Source organism: Notothenia rossii (genome assembly GCF_949606895.1).
Source record: "Notothenia rossii genome assembly, chromosome: 12".
Lineage (NCBI taxonomy): Eukaryota > Metazoa > Chordata > Actinopteri > Perciformes > Nototheniidae > Notothenia > Notothenia rossii.
The window spans coordinates 8691983-8715189 of NC_136911.1; the positions used below are offsets into that span (position 1 = coordinate 8691983).

Here is a 23207-nt window from a genome sequence, read left to right on the forward strand (position 1 = left end):
CACATTTTATTACATGTTGTTTTGCGTTGAGTCATTTCTTGTATAAAATAGATACAGCTCGTTCTAAAATGTGATTTTGTAATGTTTAAGAAAAACGCTCTCTACCACAAATATTGTCTAAAAGTAAAATAACTCTATTAACTTAACAAAAAACAAATGAATACTAACTCAAGGTCCACTCACTAGTTTTTGGAAGCAACTCATGGCCTTCATCAATTGGTCATATGTGCTCAGTTGTCATGACACAAACAAAGTATGGAACTTCAGTGGGAGATTGTAAGCCCCAATACAACTTCTAACCCAGGTTACGGGAAAACGACAACCAATGATGAAGGAAACGTTAAAAGCTCAGGAAAAAACGAGTAATTGGACCTTGTATTAACACTACAATGTGTTTTTAAAGCTACAAGAATGAACATTGGCATTCTCTAAAAAAAATACATTTCTATATTACGGAAACACATGTTTATCCATTGTTACCTAGTGAGACACAGTCATCCATGGTGGCTACAAAGAAGAAGAAAAAGAAATGTAGATTCCAATCAAAAGGGATGCTTAAATCGCTCCGGGGGTCAAACCTTAATATTATAAAGGGACCATTTTGACTATTGAGAAACAGGAATAACATTTTTATTTCAGGAAGCTTTTTAAATTACTCCAGACGTTTAGGATTGCCATCCAAACAACTTTAAGATGCTGGTTTCAAAATGGTAGCTCATACAGGATCAGACAAGTGTGTGTGTGTTTGGTGTAAGACGCCGTGAACATTTGGAGGCACTTATAGTTGCTTCCTCCCCTTCACGTGTTACAATTTTGGCCAAACAAGGTTAAATCAAAACATTCATAACATCATCTACCACAGCATGGGGTTTGCCTTACAGCACCGCGATCATTTCCCAGAGCGCACTGCAACTCGGGGAGGTGTTACGTCACACCCGAGATAACGACTAGCCAGAACAGCAGTCAGGAGCGATCACTCCCGAGGTTGTTCCGATCCTAAAGCATCAGGTCTGTGAGCCGTGAACGTTTTGAAGTGCGGAGCCAAATGCGTCTGCCTTTATCTGACATCTTGTTTCACATGTTAGTGTTCACGGCGATGTTCCTACTGATGTTGCCCTCCTCCCACTGTTATGTGACATTTTAAGTTGAACCAGCAACCAAACCACATTTTGAGTAGGATGAGAGGTAATTGTAGAGGAGGGGGGGACGGGGGGCAAACTTGAAAGAGGAAACGACAAGGACAATATGAGAATGATAAAGATATCTAAAAATCCTTCCAAGTGCTGCCCTTATTACACTCTGGAAGGCTTTCATCTGGTGCCTATCTGCCACAGGAATGGTTTGCATTGCCTAATGGCCTTGTACACAGGCATTCCTAGTCTAATGAAACACCATGTGATAACACTGCAGACTTTGAATTGAAATGGCATGGCCTATCAGAGAATGCCTAAATTGTGGAAAACCTTGTTCTTTGCCCTTTTTTGAGGGTACATTTCCATCGCCATCTCAAACATTTTAAGAGCCGCGAGAATGAGCTGAGGTAATGATCTGATGTGTATGGTGATGGTGGCAGCTAAGCCTATCATTTACTGAGCTCAGGGGAGCCATGGCTGCTCAGATTGCGGCCGCCGTTTTTCGTAGACATTCTCGGTGTGCAGTCAAGCTGGTCGGCTACTCATTCTGACTGGATGCTTCATGGCCGCCCGCCCCAATCATCACTGGAAAGGGACGCACGCTTAAGGGTACATCCCATGTCGCCAACATACCAAAGAGTCACCGCAGAGGATGACAGAAGGGGTGAGATGAGGGTAGTGTTGGAATGAAGGGAAAGGATGGATGACAAAAACAGAAAGGCGAGTGGATGTAAGGTTTGTTAAAGGATTAATCAAGTGTTACAACTTGTTTTTGCGGTTTTGGCTTTCCTTTTGATTCGTAGAGTAAATTGTACTGATAATAATCACTAAGATCTGGATACAACATTTTATGGAAGGGAAAGAAACATAGACAATCAGACAATCAGACTGTCTGTAAACAACAGTTTAGACTGATTATTCTAACCAATTTATTTGACTGGGCTGAATAGCAGGTCATCATCAAAACCCATTGTTATTATCCCACCGATCATCACCCTAAGGGTATCAAAAGATGGTCCAGGTCACACTACCCCACTAGAGAAACATCCAATGTTGGGTATCTTTACTCCTTTGAGTTGTGTGGATTATATCTGGCACAGGAAACCATCCTGAAGTGCTGCCAGAAAATCTTTTAGCTATCTTCTTACGAGTCAGGAAGAGACAAAGGAATGACCCCTAGTCAGCACCCTGTAAATGGCCCTGAGTTACGAGCTGATGTCACCCTCGCAGCCAGCCAGCACACAGATGGCCTTCTCCTTGGACACACTTGACGCTGTCAATTTCTCTCTTGCTCGCAGTATCTCTCTCTCTCTCACTTTTTAAACAACCAACATGAGACCGGTGGAATTTTCCAGATGACAAGGAGTGAGATCTTTGTCATGCATCTTTTGGCCTTCAAATGTAGAGCCGGTTATTGGAACTCAGGAGGGGGAAAGTGAATGAAAGACAGAGCTGAGCTGGTCTGCATTAAAAGGCTGAATCCATACATTACCAAACGGTACATGTCACTCATAATTGTGATACTGACAATGAACCAATGTAAAAGGGAATTTTAACATGAAGGGCAACAATAACAACTTGATCTATAAAACTTTAAGGGTGGTCTCTGCGGGTTTAACTGGCTCTAATCTTCGAGAATAAAATGGAACTTTTGTCATGCACCCATTGCGCTTCTAAATCTACTCCCCGGTCTGTAAACGTTTAAAGTTGAAAAATGAAATGGACGGATAAATTGAACACGGGGCCAGGTTCAGGGCCACTTAAGAGCGATTTCGGACGGCATTTCGAAATGGTTCAGTCGCTCGTTGGAGGAGAGTTGAGAGGGAGAGCGCTGTAATATATGGAGAGAGACATATAGAGACCTCAAGGTGAGCGATAAGTGTGTCCACGTGTTTGGCAAACCGAGAACCAAACCAAACAATCAGACAGTGGAGAGGTTTGCACGTCAGACAGGAGTACAGACATACTGTAAGAAAGCCCAGAGAGCCGTTAGCACGTTCAGAGAGAACAGATGGGGAGGCTGGAGGAGAGCCAGGTATCAATGGAATTGAGCTAGGGGGTAAGAAGGGAGGAGGCAATTACTGTAGACTAGGTTGACAACTATGGATGTTAAATAGTTGATCTAACCCCAGTATCAGATTAATAATAGATTTAAACTGATGGTACTTTAAACATCAGTTTCATAGTCGAGGAATGCATCCACGAGAGCAACAGAAAGGAAAGGGATTATTTATATCTTGCAAATGTTAGGCGTAAATGGACACGGTTAAGCAATGCGCGCCGCAGCCCCTCGCCAACACCAATATTGTTCCAGCCGACGGAGCTCCCGGGCTGGAAAGGGAGAGAAAGAAAGGGACCCCCTCCTCAATCACCACCTCCGTCCTCCGCTTGGTAACAGCGGGGTCTCCACGGTATCCTTGAATTAGGTTGTAGTTTATGGCCCCGGGGCGCAGGCGGTCCGGCGCACACGGGGCCAGGATCCAAGCTTGATCCGCCTCAATCTCTCTTGACCCAGCCATCACCACTCCGCTGGGCCACATCTGCTACTGAATGTGACCGCTCCAATCAGTCCCTCCCCATCTATCTCTCTGTCAGTCCATCCATAATCCTTTTTCATTTTGCTAAATCTCCTTTTTTTGTCTTTTTCCTTCATTCCTTTCACTCAACTGGATCCAACATTCTTCTATAATCAAGGTTGTTTTGTTTTTTTTAATACCGAAAAAAATGAATGAACATAGAGTGAACTGTTATCTTTTCCCCAGTTATTACTGTAGTCCTGAGAGGGCCATGTCAAGGGACTTCCTACTACTGCTGCTCCAAATACAACTAATCCTTACAGTATGTATGAGGTTAGCTCAAAAGGAGACTTATGTTCTTTTGGTATGGGCTGCAACAAACGACATTTTACACCTGCCACCTTGTGTGCATATAGAGAGGATGGGGGAGAGGTTAGAAATCCAATAACTCATAAGAGGAACCGGGCCATTAAAATGAAATAGGAAGGGAACAGTACAGCACTGTCTGTCTTTAACTTTTTAGCAGGCTATTTTTGGCCATCCTGCACTATGTATGCCAGTATGTGGTTGAACATAACCAGGAAATGACAACATCCATAATTCACCCGAGGGCTTAAAGCCTGAAGCATAAAACGAGCCTAATGCTAAGTTTAGAGGTGGTCAGCTTAGCTCTGTTGGCTATTTTGGAGCTACATATTGGAAGAGTCACGTTACATTAAAGGCTCTGAGCCATGTTGAGGGAAACAAGTAGTCAAATGGATCTGTCTGTTTTTAAGTAGTAATGTACAGTAAAAAAAATATAGCCAATAAGAACTAGCTTTTGGTTCAATGGGGTCATTGTGAGACTGGTGCAGGCCTATAAAACAAAGTACAAGTGTGGTTCTGAGGGTTTGTATGTTGGGATGTGAAATGAGAGGAAGGAAACAAGCTGGATATTGCAAATGAGAACATATGTGGTCTCATTAGGCAAACATATGTGCTTTTGAACACAAAAATGTCAGCAAATACATATAAACAAAGCAAGGAAAAAAACAAGAAGGAAAGGAGAGGTGTGTAAGAAGGAGCCATGTGTGATTTGGAATCGAGAAAACACTTTCAATGATGAGTTGAGTGGTATATATATATGGATTATATCTTAGTATTGCTTAGTTAATGAAGTTGAACAAAAAAAAGGGTTGCAGAATTAATTTTCAGCTTTGAAGATTCCAATAAATGCAAATGCCAAGTAAAAAGCATTTAGTAAACTGCAGTCCAAGTGGGTCGAGTTGGCTCATAAGAACAGCAAGACCCACAGCAGATATTGGCAGAATGAACGACTTCTTTATGGCTACAGGCATGCACACGTAGTCATATTGTAATGCGCAGCCACAAAGCCAGCTGGATTAGGCTTCTGTTCACGCACTGTAGCCTACCATATACAAAACAAATTGCTGGTTGGCAACTGTTTTGTAAATTATAACTAATGTGTTTGTCATTTTGAGACTGCATATCAGGGAATATCTTACAGGTGCAAGGAGAGTCCTGCCAACAAGTCTGTCGATTTGGGCTTAAAATTAAGTATTTTTTCTTATGTGAGAACATTTCAACTTTAACTGGAGGAATTTACACTGTTGAGAAACCAAAATGAGTTTTTGTTCGGTAAGATTGATCAACATTCATGTCAGTTGCAGGCTTTTTCTTTTTTGACAGTAGTGTGTTTTGATTTGACTGTTTTATAAAATAGAAAAATTCAGTTCAATCTTTTTACATTCAGTCTATTACTGGGGGCACTATAGCTCCCAGAACAGTAGCCTCCAGTATTTCTAAACTATCATTCCATACAGGCCATACATAACTGTTCCTGCTGCTGTCATGTTCCTATAAGACATGGTTTATGTCTTCTGTCTTCATTATGAAGCCATCAGAAATCTTTGATTTATAAGGGCAATTAAGCTATACTCCCCCCCTTTCCTGATCTCCTACATCCTGGCTTGTTCCAGCATATATCTGCTAAGTACTCCCGCTGATGTTTTTTTTCCTAACATACCTGCACACACTGGCCAAGTTTGGGGTCACTGTAGAGACTTGTAAATACTGTAAATAAAATCTGTTATTACATCTTAAAGTCTAGCATCAGTTCATTAATCCGTCATTAGGCACTTTGATATGTGGCTGAGCTGAATGGGTAGGATGCTTGGATGTATACAAATAACTGGATATAGCATTGGAGGGCCCCGTTCAATCCTATTGGAGTTGCTCAGTGGTGCATTAAGCCAAAGTGGCTTGAGTCTCAAGGACAAAAGTACCTGTATTCGGGCCCATAGAGCGCGTGCGATTGCTTTTCCTTAACGGTACGTCCACACGGCGGCGTGCGTTGAAGCTTGCAGGTGGGCGTGTCTGAAACTCGACCAACAACCAATCACATGAATCTCCCGCCCCGGAAGAACAAGCACGCGGTTTGATTGGCTAGAGCTTATACTGGCATATGATTCGATTGGCTGACGTTTCCGTCGAAGCTTCAAAAGTTAAACATTGCTCAACTTTTGCAGAGAGCAACGCTCCAACAATGCAGTTCGGCGAAGCGTGACGCCACCCCATTCAAAGTGAACGGGCAGAAGCGATGAAGCTTCGACGCACGCTGCCGTGTGGACTGCCGTGTGGACAGGCCGTAAGACTTGCCTCCAATCTGGAGCTTCACGGCCGTTCACGCCTCAGTCAAATGAATGGAGTGGACTGATTTAGCTTTAGCACATCATACAACTTTGAGGAAGTATTGTTTAAAAAAGTGCTAAGGCTGTGAAGTTGATTGACCTAATGCTGATTTAAAAATAAAGTCTCTTTCCCACTGTAATTGAAATGAAATCACATAAGGAACACGGAAGTAGTATTACTGCTGTATGGCCACTACGAAAATGTGCTTCAATGCCCTGCACACTTCTTGTGGGCTTGGTAGGATGGTAGCGCCTGCATGACTAACACCACATCGACACATGGAGACACAGAGGGGGGCTGAGGAAGGAGGGTCTGGCAAGAGACTGGGAGATACGGAGAAAGCAAAAAAAAAAGGAGCAGACAGGAAAATAAGAAGGAAGGTAAATCCAGACACAACACTTCCTCTGATGACAGGTGTGAAGCAACTGTACCACAGACATCCAGAGATGAGTCTTGAGAAACATCCCTACCTTTCACTGTTTGTTAGTTACTACCAGCTACTCTGCAATACCTCTGTCATACCCATTAATATGTTGCGATGTGCTGTCACTATCTACTTTGTAAGGGCCTACCAGAGCTTATAATATATGCTTACATGATCGTCGGCTGGGGGTCTTCTGCAGTGGGAGAGTCGCAACAGGTTGCTTCAGTGCAAATCTCCTGGAAGAAGAGAGAGGAGGATAAAAGAAGAAAGGAAGAAGGCACAATAAAACCATCAGTTTTCATGACCACATTGGGAATAATAAACACTCCCTGCTATGCTACAATATCCACCATTCGGTCAGCTGAGACTTGAAAAGGAGAGTGAAAGAGTGAGAAAAAACACACTTGCTGCCGACAAAACTGCACGGTTAAATGTTTATGAATGTTCTTTTTCTTCATTTGCTCTCCTCCCTTCCCCTTTTTCAAAGCTCTTAGACGGTGCCAAGAAACTGCCCCGGCCTCCTGAGCTCTGTGTTCGTCCGAACGCACACTGATGTGTGATTTTCCATCCACTTGCCATCCAAAGTGGATCGGTACCAGCACTATCATTTTCTGTCATTACTCATTTCGGTCCAGACATTGTGCGGAAATCCAGACTATTTTGGCAGTATGAAGCAAGAACAGAAATAAGCGAAAATAAGGGGAGTGAAAGAGAAAGAGGGTGAAAGCTGTGTGACTATGACAGAAGTAAAGACGGTGGGTTCAGCCGTGTTAAGAGAGAATGGTTGACAAGACATGCTGATGGAGCTTGTTGTTTCCTACCTCTCCTGGAACTGTTTGGACGGAATTAAGCCGGCACGAGGATTGTCTTCTCCTTCGTGTTTGGCCTGCCACCAGGTTGCATCATCTTGGCTCATGACCTGTAGGATGTCGCCCATCTTGAACGCCAGTCCAGCCTCCTTACATGGGATGGCTCTGTCCTGCTTAGGCTCGTAGTCAAAGAGTGCCTTCATAAACACCTGGACATACAGCAGAGAAGGGATGGGGAGGGGGGGACAAAACAAAGAGCTGGATTGAGGGCAGAACAGGAAAAATCAGCGGTTCACTGTAAATGACTTTTCTCTCCATTGCGTAGAGTGTGAATACTCAAGGAAAGTCATCACGGGGAACACAGAAGGTGCTTCACCAACGCTCAGGGGGATTATTTTAGAAAGGTCATTGCAATCAGAAGTTGAAACCTGCGACTGCTGGCCAAGTTAGTTTCTCCATGTGGTTCAATCAACACTGAGGATGCAGTAAGCCCTGTCAACATATTCCAAGTGTGGCAAAACATAACATTTATTCCAGGCTCCAGTTGGAAGGGCATTGTTCCACACGTTCTTCTAAGTCTAAACACAAACTAATATATTTCCACACTAAGGGAACAAAAGTAGTTTTCTTTCTTTAAGGAGTTGTTCTTATTTGCTTTGTCGGCAGAGGTATACACAACTCATCAACACAAGGGAGGTTGGACCTTTAAGTGGAAAAATCGATGACATACGTCCCCCGTTGTGGCAGTTAAGCTGCAATCTAAAGCACCGTGATGCATCTTTTGCCATCATTGAGTTCTGTCATGATGAGTTAGTACCCAAAAGACACTTCAGTACAAGTGGAAATACAGGGAAGGTAAGTGTGTGAGAGAAAACGAGGAACAGGGAAGGAGAGATTATAGTTTTTATGTCCTATTGATTTAAAGAGTGCTTTTTGCCACGTATTAAAACTATCTTTCAGACAGAGAGGTTTTGTTTGGTTCTTAACAGCCTGTGTTGAAACCCTCCAGCTGAATACTGTACACTCATACATCTACACACTAAGATCTCTACCTCTCCCTTGGCCAAGTTTATCTGGCCTGTAGATGCTCAGCCACTTACTGTAGCTTTTACACTGCCTACTGTTAGCGCAAAGGCTGTTCCTATGACTGAGTGGCTGAGGGTTTGGCAGTGGTGAACTATTTCTCCACAGGCTCAACCATTTCAGGATTATAAATGTAAGAAGTAGCCGACCATGTCCTGTAAACCTCTGTTACACAAGAAGCCTTACCTTTGTTGTGAATAATGAAAAACTGCCTTTAAAAATGTTGAGTGGATGAACGTTTGATACATGTTGTATCAACACGCCACTGGGTGAGAATTATGGCATGGTTGAAGTAACAGTTAAACCAGCCTCAAATGGATGGCTGAAAGCTACTGTCTACGAGGGCAGCATTCCAAATAGAGATAATCTTGTCCTACAGTGAATGTAGCTGGGTATCAGCAGTGTTACAATGGTAACCTCAAAAACGATGGCCAAAAAAAACTGCAGGACTTAATGCTACAGGTTACAGTTATGATTATGTGGTCAGAATATAAACAGCTCTTATCATACTAGTCAGCAAAACGTTATTATTTGTGTTGTATTACAAACAATTTGAACCATTTGAAGTAGTCTGCTCTAAAAGGCTGTGTGGTTACATTGTTGTTGGAAAGAAGCAGCCTGTGGTTCACGAGCTGGTAGGATCAGAAAACAGAATGTTGGCTTAAGTGTATATAAGTGATGCTGCATGTCCATCTCTTTAAATTAAGGAAAATGTTACACTCGGTATCCTTTTACAATAGTTTATTGTTGTCTTAGCTCAACCCATTCAAGCCCCTATTGTGTCACTTTATGTCTCTACAACCTCTGCTGCAACCTCAGAAACACTTTGAACAAGGCCTTTGACTCAAGGTGGAAGAATGGTTTTTTTTAAGTCTCTGCTCTCCGTGTCATCTGGTAAAAAAACAGACACTTTGAGTTTCACGACTGAAGCAAAACCTTGGCCTATTTAAGTCGCAAGATCGTTACTATGGATCTGTAAGGTTTGGAGGGTTTAAAGATGTATTATCTAGGTATCGAAAACACAGGTTTTGTTTAGATTCATTAAAGTAAAGCATCCCAAATGTTTTAATGGTAACGAAACTTAAATAGCTTTTCTGCATTTCTGCAAGTTTTGATACATTTCAATAACCTGCCCTAGTTCTACAATCACATTACCATGTGTACAGCCCTTCTCCCCCCTTGTCCGTATATCATTGCCTCCCTGTGGCTCAAAAGCAATGTTCTGTATCCAATAAAAAAGTATTCTGAGAAGCTCTTAATGTCTTTTGAATGGATGAGTGTAACCCAAAGAACATAATGATTGCGCCTTACCTTTGGCTCCTTGCTTGGCGCCTCTTCCTTGATTGCAGGGACAAGTTTAAAGGTGATGGCTCCTTGTGACTGGGCCTGAACATTGGGAAAGACACGATAGATGCACCAGTTTAGGTACAAATGAAGGGGGCGGGAACCATTTATCTGTTTCACACAGCACCTAATTCAGTGAAAGTCACACAATGCGAACCACTGTATGATTTTTCAACAATGCTTCGGGTTATAAGGATTGGATGACTGTACTTGGCAGGGATAGGCAGCGTGTGTAGGGGTAAGAGGAGGAGTGTTGAAAGCTATCATCAGCTCCGGAGGCCTTTGTGTCTGTCTGAGTGGGCCTCCAGAGTTTAAGAGACTGTCTTTCCTCTCCAGTTGTCCCCCCTGGCAGAGCTCAGGCCCATGGCGGAGCTTGTTTGAGGCGTGCGGCGGAGGCTGCTTGGAAAAACGACTAAGCATCAATCTCATCCAGGGGGACCGCGTGGCTCTATGCATGCTGTCTAAAGACTTACAGAGAAAAGCCAGTGTTTGGTTTTCTGCACTGCGATGGGAGGCACGTGGTCCTAAGTGAGTTAGGGGAGGTTTTTTGCCATCACAAACAAGGATTGTTATGTTGGCCAAGGGACTGGAGCTTAAACACAGGAGAAAACTCTTGGACAGCACACACAAAAAACAGAGAGAGGGCAGACGAGGCTTACCAGAATACGGATGATTTCCTCCGGTTTCTTGTCATCCACAGGGATTCCGTTGACCTCCTTCAGTTCATCCCCAACATGAATCAATCCTGCCAAACACACACAATATTCTATTATTCTGATGTCCTAATACAGGTAAGTTACAGTTTAAAAAGTCCAGCTCTAATAAAGCCTAGGGATGTGTACAGCACACTACATTACTGTTTATCGTAGTGGTGGTATTAGAGTTTGGAAGGTAATCAAAACGTTATTGTCGACACATGTAGAGTTGTGCCTATGGCTACACTGTGGCAGAGCTGAACAACAGACTGGACACTATGAACACATTTTTGAATGGAAACCATTAGCGAAAACAACTGAAGCATTATACTTCATGTTTATAAGAAAAAAGTGAATAAGTAAAAGTGATGACACAGAACTTGTGGATTCAGGTGCAGTGATAATTCCTGAATACATCCCTGTTATGTCAGACTTCATTCCCCACTACATATTCACGTATAAAATGTTGAGACGAAAATGTATAAAAACATGTTTGAAAAAGAGGAAAAACTCACCACTTCTGTCGGCTGCCCCTCCTCTCATGATCCGGGCCACCAGGATGGCTCCTGTGTGATCGTCACGCATTATTGTTGCACCCTGCAGAGCAAAAACACAGAAAGGAGAACATTTGGATGAGCGGCAAGTACTTTTGTTAATAGATGCATCGTCAAAATGATGACATATTGCCCAAAATGACAGTAAGAAGTATTGGAAATTCAGTCAACACATCACCCTTTTTATAAAAAAAATTATGTGGATGTTTTTTTGTGATGTTTTTACCTCCCATGTAACTAATAGTGAGAACATGCCAAGTATGGCAAGACATAAAGACATGGCATTTTCTCTTTCTTGCTATGATATACCGTAGATACTCTTTGTAACTGGTTGCTGGGGTAAGGCACAGTGAGAGATCAATTTCATGTGTAAACCAATGGAAAAAAGCTCAAAGGTTTAAATAAATAGTCCCCCAATAGCATCTTGAAGCAAGTTTGCATTCATTTCTCCAAAGAAACAAATAGATTAAACAAATTACTGAACATAAGCATGCCAAGTAAAAGCATCAAACTATTTTACGTAGCTTATGGCTTGGAAAGAGAGGGGGAAGCTTAGCAGGTACGAGGCAGACGACTCAAAAGACACACCCAAACACAAAATCCTTCCCTGTCCTCCTTTATGGGCTTAGTGCTCAGCCAGAAAGACACACGAAGAAGAGGATAGTGTTTCAACTTCCTCATTGCTATGCTAAACAAAGTGTAGCATTGATGCATTTACCAGTTAACCAAAATAGACTCGGTAGGTCTAACGCGTGCCGACCTGTCACCCCACGATCACAGTTTGTCTGGCTGAGATTTAGAATGGAATAGGACAGCAAACTGCAACTGAACGTGTGGCGTCATTCTCGCTTGCGACCCGAAACCAGAGAAATGCGCCGTCTAGTCGGCACATAGTTTGTCGGGGCCGCAACTCATCGTCCACTAGCCGTGCCATATTTCAGCTGTCCTAACCCACTGTCGCCCAGGTGGACCGCTGGAGAGTAACAAAAGCTAGCTGGTCAGATTTGTGTCACTTTCCTGTTTGCCTTCCTCCGACAGGCCCAAAGTAGTTCTGGCTACTACCATGGATGGGAAGCCCAGGAAGAGATATTAAGAAAAACAGATCCTCAAAGACCAAAGGAGCCTCTGGTTTGTGCCACTTCGCCGATGCCATTAGCTTGTCATCTTGGTTGTTTTCACGACCTGTTCACACGTAATGGTTTTCCTCCTAGATAATGGTTTCCTCAAGGCTTTTTGGGGTGTGGAGATTGGAAAGGACATCAGGATAAGACAGTGGTAGGGTTTGCAGAGAGTCGCGCACCTAATAGAATAATGGGGCTAATTAGAGAAACCCGAGAGGTTGCAGTAGGAGAAAAATCGGTGGAGCAGGTCAGTGAGAGGGGAAGGCAATGCCAAACCCTGGTGTCAGGGTCACGTATAACCTCTCAGTGTGACTTTTTAAAGCAGCTGTTTGTGAAGCAATGGCCCTCAGAAAGACAGACAATTATCTTTGTGTGTGCGTCTGAAAGAATAGAGCGCTGCGGGAAAAGAGATGGACTGTGACAGACAACAGGGTGAGATGGGGAGTCTGCAGGAAATCTCACAGGAGCATTCAGACATGTGGTCATTAACTTTGCTTTCTGAATCTCCTTTTTGGAGGCTGGCTGATGGCCAGTGGTATGATGGATGTTTTTATTGTGTCCCCAGGGCTCCCTGGTGGCTGGTGGCAGTCTAAAGGCTAACTAAACAGCACAGAGAGAGCCTTGGACTCTGAGTTTGTTACGACAAAAGGCTTGTCTGCATAGACTCCAGAGACATGCTCTCCATCGCATGCCTGTGCCTATCTATGGAATCTGCTCACACATGGTGTGTTGATATAAATCTTGTTTTGACACATATGGCTTAAATCATATGTTGAAAGGCTGATGCCATTTAGAAACACCACTTTTATGACTTTTATTGCAAGTGGCAATGGTGATTATAGAGCAACACTTTTAGCGTTCAAACGCGAAAGCGTGGGGTCGTGAACCCAGATCTCCGGGAAGCCATTTTATTCCCATTCAAACCACCATGCTTTATGTGTTTTATACACCAGTAGAGAAACAAACAACTTTGCCCATGCGTGTTTTCAATTTACACCGCACTGACTCTCTATGAGGAGTTATTTGAAGCAGCAGTTATTTAAAAGGTCTTCATTCTTTCGTGACTCTCATCTGACCCACTGCCCTTCAAAGTGATGGGCCTACAACGGGATGCCAAGGCAGCAGCAAGGGAGAAAGAGATTCATGGAGGGAGGGGGAGCCTCCCTATATAATCTGGCCAACCCCAGTCTGAACTCAGCTCTGGTACGGTAGCCAAATGAGCTCTGTCCGATAAGGAAAGCTAAGAGAGGCCAAAACGCTCCAGTGGCAACACGAGCGAGCCAGACTGAAGGGTAAGTGGAAGAGCAGAAAGAGTCTGGACTGACAAGTTGACTGGGAAGGAAGCAAAGGAGGCAGACAGTGGGGGTCGGAGTTGAGCGTAAGACTGTTTTTGTATAAGTGATTTAGTAAGTGAATGAATAAGAGGTAGATATAAATTGAAGGGATATGATAAGAAATGGATAGTAAGAAATCAAGAATGCAAGAGATGTGCTAAGATGTCCAATGCAAAAACTCAAATGAGTCTTTACCGGACTGTCATGAAATGATTAAGAGTCAAATTAAAGACTTTGTAAAAACAAAAATATGAGTATTTTTGAAGTATTGCAGTACTTAGATTAACTTAATCTCTGCTTCTCTAGGCTACAACTAGCACATTTTATCCCTGGACGAATGTAGCTTACAGTCGTTTTTTGTTGCAGTGTCCTAAATAAAATGCTATATTCTTAGTTCTCTTCTTCTGTTTCAAATCTGCCTCCTGCATTTTAACCCATTAGAATATTTTTCAACAGTATATTATAGATTTTAGATATATACAAAACATGTCTCTGAAGTGTTTGGTGGGAAATACCAAACAGATCATGCATTGTAGCACACCGTATACCCCTCTGTTTCATTCCTAAAGTGCTGATTCTGTATCTGTAGCTTTAAATGCAAATGAACCGCCACTCCCCAACCCCTAAGCAAAAGTGTATGGTTTTTTAAAAAAAAGGTGGTGCTCTATGAGAAGATTCAGGTGATAAGGTGAGCGGTTGTAACCCTGGTTGGTTATTGGCTAATCGTCGCACAACCCCAACACATTCCTAAATATGTGGCCAAAATCTGATGAGCTAATTTTCACACAAGTTTTTATATAAATGGATCAGAAGAACAAAAAGGATGAGTCTTTTTTCCTGAAACTTTAAGAATCTTTTAACACAGAGGAGCTACATATTTATGTATAAAAGACATGAAAAAGTGGATTTTGCATAATAAGTGACCTTTAAAGCAAACAGGTTTGAGATCAAGTGAAGTCAGGCAACCTCATTGAAGGCACTCAAAATATGGAGGTAGTAAGTTAAAGATGTCAGAAAGTAGCCGAAGTTCAAATCGACAGCAAACTGTTGAAATAATCACACCTCACATTTTCACGTTTTTCTATGGCCATTCCCAAGTTTTCCCAATTCTTGATTATTTCGAGAGTGCCAAACTTCCCCCTCATTAGAATCTATAGTCAGCTTTCATATTCTCAATCCTCCAGGGGTCCATCAGCCTCTCCTGGAGGCCTGACGAATTGGAAGCAGTGAAGGCAGCTGGAACAAGCAGGGCAAATCCAACATCATGAACTCAGCATCACCTCCCCCTGTGCCTTGATACCCTATGGGTGCTATCATCAGAATCCAGCCATGCATGGCCACTAATGAGGAGTCCTTGCTCTGTTAAACAAATACATAAACAGTCAGGCTAGAAGCTAAATAAGCTCCATGAGGCGTGTGTGTGGTGGGGACGGAGGTACATCAGGAAGAAACAAGGTAGGTAAAGACCCTCAAGCACCTAGATGGGCTCCCTGGTGTAGCAGCTAAGCATTAGCACAAACTGATGGCAAGGCTTACACCGAGCCTTCAACGCCTACTGGCACATGGAAGCCATTTCAGACTTTTCCTTGCGTTTGGAAACAGCGCAGGAAGTCAGAAGGGGAATGTCTACGTCTGTCAAAGCACATACACGCATGAGTGACAGCATGTGTAGGTGTGTTTTTGTGTGCATGCAAGCGTGCCTGCGTGTGTGTTTCTATGAGAGCTTCTACCTGAAGTCAGGCCAAACTGGCCCAAGAGAAACCTCAAAAGACTGGATGATGGATGCTGGACAGCCACTAAGCCTGATGAATGGGCTATGCTATGTTAGCAATTAAAGACAGGGCGCCACTTAACTATCAAGTGGCTCAACTGCAATATTTGCAAAAGAAAAAGATAGAACTGCGCACACACAAGCCGGTAAGCTTGTTAGGGACTGATTTCATCTTCCTGTTGTCAACCATTGCTCCAGTTTGCACTTTAGCTGAGTGTAAAAATAGTACTTCCAGTATTGAAACATTGTAGGGCAGAAGGAACAGAAACAGTCAAAAATAGAGATGAGAGGGGGGTCATCGTGGACTGAGGAGGGCCTCCTAGCTGTGGTCAATTAGTCATCAGTAAGGCAATCCGAAGCCTCCACTCCTAACGTGATCAGCTCCATATGCAGCCGCTGCTCCCAGCTCTTTTCCTCAATTTCTAACACATAAATGCCTCTGATTGTTATTGTTCGGCCGGCCAAAACGCAAAGGCTTAGTCTCTGCTGTGTGATGAGGAGAACTGGAGCGACGCTTGTCCGTATCAAGCCATCGCCCCTCCCAGCGCATGCACTGGAGCGCACATACAGACATCGCAGCCACATTAAGTATGTGATGACAAATGGCTCACACCTCATACAGAGCAGGAAAAAAAACGAGAGAATAGGGAATCAAATATGGATGTATGAGAGTGTGTTTATTAGAGAGAATGGAATGGAGGCAAGCTTGTCCAGGGAACTGTCAGCGCACAGTAGTGCCATGAAACTTCAGCAGATAAGAGGAGTAAGACAAGCTGAATGTTGGATGCGTCATCATGTTAGCTTGCCTGCGGATTGGCCACATTGGGTTTCTGGCAAGCTGTGTCTTTAAGGGGCAATTAGAATGCCCTCTGGCTGATGGACGGGATTGATGGCTGGATGACATGATGGAAGCAGGCTGGCTTGTATTCTGGTTGTATGGATGACGAGAGAGCTGGCTAGTTGTCTTGGCCTGGCTCATCACGTCTCGGGGGCTGGGGCAGGCTATGTGTGGCCTGTCTGGTAAATGCCACAGTGGAAAAGAAGGATCCAAGGATCTCTTTACCTTGACGTGGCCACAGCTAAAGCCACTCCACAGTTCTTAACTCGCCAGGGAAAACAAGCACGCCGCTCCATTTCAAACACCGACCCCTCGGCCCGCAACGACAACTCAAAACATCGGCCCGTGAAGCGAACCGCACACTGTGGCATTTGACAAACATTATTTCTCCCTCCAGATTGAGAGCGACAAGGGAAAACAAACACGAGTGGCCCGGGCAGAGAGGCCAACGTGTTTTGACATTATGTCACTTAACAGCAAAAGTGTAACAGGGACAATAAACTCCTGCCGACTGCTGTGTTGACTGCTATGTTTAGAGGTATGAATACAAAGGTTAGTGGAAACACATGCTGACGTTCTTCACACCAGATGTCGATCATGGAAAAACCAAAATACAAATTGGGAATGGGCCCCCTGGACATTAAAATACAATTACCTCCAATCATATCAGGTGTTGGAGTGTGTCATTTCATCTTACCTCACTGGGATGGCATAGAGCCCCCCACACATAACACACATGACCGTTCCACACATTGAGAACTGCATATTTACGAGTTCTTACATCCTCGAACGCCACAGTCTCCAGGGCATCTCAGAAGGTGTAAAATAATGTAGTATTCGGTCATGATCAGAAAATCCATTGAGCGTTATGGTCACCTATAAACATTAATACAGTGCTGTAAAGAATTACCAGGAGCCCAGATGAAAATCTATTTTATTTTTGCGAAGGGAAAGAGCACCTGAAGTTTTACGTCAAATGATTTTTCGAGCTGATGCAACAAAGCTGCTGGCCAATCCCCTCTGGGTGTCCTGGTGCATGACTTTCCACCCGTTTATAAATCATTAATCATTATCACTTGTGATTGCAACTAATAAAAACGACTCCCCGCCCACCCTACCTTTCCTCTCTTCATTCCTAGACTCCCTCTTGCACTAAACCAGGCTCCGGTTTCTCTTTTTATTTCCTTAACCTCGGTCTTGACCTCCCAGTCGTAATTAACAAGTGTACTGAGAAAAAGGAAAATTGCGGGTCATTATTTTCATAATTATAGTGAGGAGGAGAGATTCCAGGAGAAACTGCCAGGTAATGTAATGCAGAGGGCCTTGTGACGGAACGGCTTACCTTCATGGCTCTTCCTCCACCCACTCTTTCCTTTTCCTCCTCTGCCTCTTTAAACCTTAATGTTAGCTCAAATCATTACCAAGTTGCTATGAAAACACACTTAGCAGCCCACCTCAGAACTTCAGACAGGTGCTGGCGAATTTGGGTGTGTGAATCTGTGTGGCAATCTCACCAAATGTGTGTATTTCTTTCCATACTGTCCGTATGACTCACCATGTAGACTGAGTGGAATCGCCGTCTCTTTGCTACAAGCCGGACAGTGCCAGATATTTAGTCATTATGTACTGTATGTGTGTGTCTTGTCTGAGAGCCCTGCATGAGCGCATACAAAGAGACAGTTGTGTCACAGAGAGAGGTCTATCTCTGCTGTGGGATTGTTTAGTGTTTTCCCCCCGTCGTTATCCCGGGTAAAGAAAACTGCACTTTCACATGTCACTTCTCATTTCCAAAGTGGGCTGGGAAGCAGGGCCGCTGAGGAGCACCCGGCCTGACGGGCAACAATGCTCGCATTCAGCCTCAGAGGCTCTCTGGCTCTCGGAGCGCCGAGCGGAAAAGAGCAGGAGTGCTGGGATGTGTGTCCTCGTTTATGATTACACATGATGGGAGGAAGACATTTTATTTAAGAGGGCCGTGAGATTAGGATCTGGGAATGCCTCAGATGTGGCTTTGGAGGCCGTGCATGTTTTCACATTCACAACTCGGCGGGCTGCAAGGGTGGTGTTACTAATGGCCGCTGGACTGAGTGTTGCACAAGAACATGCATATGAACAAACACAGGCTTTGAGAGGTCTGCCGTGTGCGATATTCTGCATTCTGTATGAGTTTTACACAAATGAACCTTCTCTTGTAGGGTATTACATTTTTTTTATTAGTCAATAAACACAAATGAATGTATTATTATATCTACCGAAACCCTTTTTATATGTTACTAGTTAAGCATCCTGCATCACCAACAACTATAATATAACATTTATAACACAAATATAATATATAATCGCTCCTACAACATCGCTATATAATGCCTGCTAATGTCATCAGGTCGAAAGGTGCAACAGAAGTCCCCAGATAGAATCAAAATAATGATTTGCAGGCATATGGTGTGCCTATTAACATTAAGGTCAACAGATGACCTGTTACTTTTTTATACCTTTTGACTCTTTTCTTTTAATAGGCATTTCACTGGTGCACAGGGAGTGTACAACACAATAAAAGACTTATAAATGACATCATTCTTTTTCTTTTAGCAAGTGTCTCTTGGGTGTAAGAAGTGCGGTCTAAATCTTCTTTCAACTCCCTGCTTGAGGTTTTAAAACAACTCTTGCTCTGCCTCTTTAGATGACATGTCAGTAGCTTAAAGGTTAGAAAGGAAAGGTTGGTCGCCCAACGGTGGAGCTAGAAAAAAAGTATTGTTCTCAGCGAAATCCACCCAATGAATTAAAAGGGCAAAAAACACTACAGGCACAAAAACACAATTACACAAATACAGTAAAACCAAACATACACACATAAGATTAAAGGAGGAAGGACATAAGGCGTTTGAACGAAGTGGATAAGCCTTTACTGCGACATGACGGCAACAGGGGTGTAAACTCAAAACAATCTAAAATGTAAAAACTCATCAGATCCACATGAATCACACGGATGATCAATATTGGATTTAAACGCCAACTTTGCACCCCTGCAGTGAGCCAGTCAACACCGGCAGTGCTCTCCACTTGTCCTCATCTTATGAGCATGGTGCTCCATCTTCTTCTGCAACGCTCCCAAGACACTGCCGCCTAATCCATCAAGTGAAAGATGTATTGCTTTTAAAGCACATGGGTCTATCTTTAAAACACTAACATGTGTGCTGTCTACTCTAATCTCATCTGCTCCATTAATTCCCAGCCAGTGTCATTACTTTCCTCATTCAGTCTACTTTCTGATGTAAACAGACAATAGAAAAGTCACTTTTTTGAAAAACACATCTATTTAGTCTGCTTGGTAACTGTCTCAATCAAGAACCTTTCCAAGGTTTTCAAGGATGCTCAAACTTACTGAGTAAACTTGGGTTTGTATACATTCACATCTAAACACTTTAAACGTGTAATAATTGAGATGGTATTAAGACTGTCTGAATGAATGCACTTGTGAAGACTTCCAGACAAATGAAATCACAGCAGACCCAATTGTGTCAGAGGGGGCGTGCCGGCCACAGATGAGAGAAGCATGGCATGACAAATTGCCAATAGATCATTCCTGCGACTGCCATTCATGGAAAACCAACTCCGTCACAAACTGAATCGATCACGAGAATGTCCTGCTTCACAATCATCAACTCCCTTATAAAGCAAAGAAAAATTCACTGACATCAATCTCACAGCTGGAGCTTTTACAATAATAACGTTGGACATGTCATCTGAATTTTAAAAAAATTGCAGCAACTTATAGAGCTTTGCAGTTGCACTGGTGCTATTTGTGGCTCTGTAATGAGAAGACCAGCTGATCCACTGGTGGCTGGGGCGGATGGCTGGGCTCAGTAATTTAATATCTGTATTGATTGGTGGTAGCTGGTGCCAGGCAGGAAGGTGTTGGCATTGCCAACTGGATGGCACGAATATTACAGTCTACACAGTTTCCATTCAGTTGTACCCGATGACACCCAGTCATATTGGAAACAACAGAGCAATAAGAAATGGAGAGTGGAGAGGAAGGAGAGTGATAGATCCTGACATGGATCCTGTCACATTCCTGGCAGTGGAGGTTTTATGGCTGCTAATGATGCCTAACAACCTGGGATGGAAGAAGTGAGTGAAAGAGGGATGGATAGAGTGTCAGTTTTGCACCGAGGATGAGGATTTTGCACAAATGCGAAACAGTACTGTAGAGAGGTGCATCTATAATTCTACATTCCTGAACTGCAGGTGTTCATATAGAAAAAGGGAAGTAAAGGGTTACTTGAAGTGAAATGCACTATCGTTAAGCTGTTGCATGTTAAAAGCAATAATGTCCTCATTTCAACTCAAATAAGATGTGTTATGTACCAAATAGCAAAACCAGGTGAAAGAAAATTACTTAAAAGACTATTGGCGAAATAGAAACACTGTGTGCTAGTAGGAGGACAACTTAGGATGAACTGAGTGGGAGAAGAGTATGAACATTACTCTGACAGCGATGAGAGCCGCCACCGACGGAGTGACATTGAGCAGGCTGTCAAGTGATGTATAAAACAAACTCACAAACAGCGGGGCGTGCGCGGCGAGCATCTCAAAGTCTGCTATTTACATCTGCGGCACTGGACTTCCAGAACATCCAAATGAGAGGAACAGAGCCGGCCACAGCGGGCTTGACAGCCTCGAATGTTCTCACATAATACCGATGGTCACCCGGAGCAGCTGCGGTGTACCCTGCTGTGGGCGTTCAAAATGGTCTTTTGCTACTCAACACATTTTGTGTGTGTGGAGATTGGGATCTTCCATAATGCTCTGGGACGACCATGTAACTCCTACAGTACATGGCAGTGCAAGTCAATTAAGTTCTTCAGCCAGCAACTCAAACACTTATGATCACAAATGTTTAAAATCTGGCATCTCACTACACTTGAACCAATAAAAATGACATTTAAATCTAGAGAAATTGGTGATTTAAAGCTGTATTAACAATAATGAAAGATGTAACACTATATAACTTGGGGGACATATTTTCAGCTCATGTTTTAGGCCTCTCTCGATCTTCCAAGCTCCTGTATTTTTTTGTTTTGGATGATTTGTGGGACACCAGTGCATTTCAACTTCCTCCAACTTTTGACTCCAACTCTGAGTCCTCCTATTTGTCAGTCTGCATTCAAGCCCTTCATCACCGGAGCAAAACCTCACCAGTATATCAGCAACACCAACACATACTCCGCACTGACGCAACCCCCTTAATGCTCAAATTTAGCCCCCCACCAAAACTGTTTTGAAACCCAATCCAAAATAACACATTCTTTTAATAAAAAGACATGGCTGAGCTGATGTTTCTGTATAAGTGCACATGTTTATGCCGCTCTCCAAACCCAATTATTTCAATGTCCTGACACCTGAGCTAATAAATCTGCCAGTTTGAGAGCAGCGGGAGAGCAGAGAGTACAACAGAAAGAGGGGGAAGAAGAAGGGGGGAGTTCGTCCTGGAAGATAGAGTTTTTAGTTCCACTGAAATGTCGCATGAAGTCAGGCTCTAAGAAATGATAGTAATTAATCAGAGCTACTGAATACAATCCGCTCAACTAATCACAATTAACTAAATGGATGAGTCACAAGGAAAGGGGTCTGCATGCTAACCACAGCCCAATCCCTACAAAAGTGTAGAATGAGAAAGGCAGATAGTGAAAAAACAAGAAAATAAAAAAGGGCGAAGTAAGGAGGGATGGAAAATAAATGAGATATTGTATAGCCACGTTGTAATCATGTGGAGATTGCGAATTTTAAGGCTGATTATATGAAATTAGGAGTTAAAGGGCACATCCAAATCAATTTGGTGCGGCACTGAATGAGGAACATTCGCAATTAGAGGGTTTTTCATTGGTTAGTGAATTGCTGTGATTTCACTTTCAGCATCTGACCTGCAGGTTGTTTCCTTAATATACGATCTACTGTAACTGTTCATTAGGGTCAGTTTCCCTTCAAAGATAGACATGATGACAACCGTTAAGGGGCCAGAGGTAGATGGATAACCTTCCCATTTCATGTCTAATTAGAGGGTCACACAAATAAAGTAACTTCACCTTCACAAATTGCAAAGTAACAAGAGCAATTTCACAATTTGTGCAGAATTTTGACAAATGTCAGCACATTTTCAGTTTGGGTGTGGTATTAGGAGCTGCTCTGCTGGAGCACTAGATCAGAATTTCATTCAGAGTTATTATGCATTTTTTAAGTTTAAAACCTTCATAATCAATACAAAAAAGCTTTCTGTATTGAAAAAGTTGTATGATGTGAACATATGGTGGTACTGGTTCTTTAGTGTAAAACTACTAGGTAAAGGATTGTTGAGAAAACATTAGACATGTACCTTAGGGAAAAAATATATATATTAGGTTTGAAAAGGCCTTTAGCTACACAGTCAAATATAGTACAAAATGTAGAAGTCCCACTTTTTTCTTGAAAGTCTACATTACTAAAGCTTTATTCCCTAAGGAACAATTTGACAAATGCAAGTTGCACTCTCGAGACACATTAATTCTATAGTGGACTTAAGAGTCATAGGTTCTGACCAAAGGTGTGTACATATGACTGTAATGATGGAAGTCTTTTTCAAAGGTTGCAAACCCTTGCCGACAAAGAGGCCTAATCTTCTAAGGGGATTCAAGTTGATCTTGTTTTGGTGCCCTACGTAAAAATAGAAAAACCATCACACTTGACATTTTTGAGATTGCTCGATACCACAATAGCAGGCCTTTAGAATTCTTTGTTTTCTTTCATGCATACATAGGAAAAGTATGGCCTGTAGAAGAATTCGCCGGTTGTCAACATCACGTCAGGCCTAACTATAGCCACAGTGGGTCCTATGGGCAGTGAGAGGGCAACTAAGACATG

At 42.9% G+C, this 23207-nt stretch overlaps 1 protein-coding gene across 3 annotated transcripts in view; it reads right to left on the bottom strand.

Moving 5' to 3' along the window:
• Positions 1–23207, bottom strand: part of mpp7a (MAGUK p55 scaffold protein 7a) — a 138950-nt gene that overhangs the window by 30995 nt on the left and 84748 nt on the right. For all 3 annotated transcript variants that reach the window (XM_079662313.1, XM_079662314.1, XM_079662315.1), the window contains exons 7-11: positions 11211–11292; positions 10660–10745; positions 9968–10042; positions 7586–7782; positions 6936–7000 (exon numbers count right to left, since the gene is read on the bottom strand). In XM_079662313.1, coding sequence (XP_079518439.1) covers positions 6936–7000; positions 7586–7782; positions 9968–10042; positions 10660–10745; positions 11211–11292 — 505 coding nt within the window. The remainder of the gene's footprint in view (positions 1–6935; positions 7001–7585; positions 7783–9967; positions 10043–10659; positions 10746–11210; positions 11293–23207) is intronic.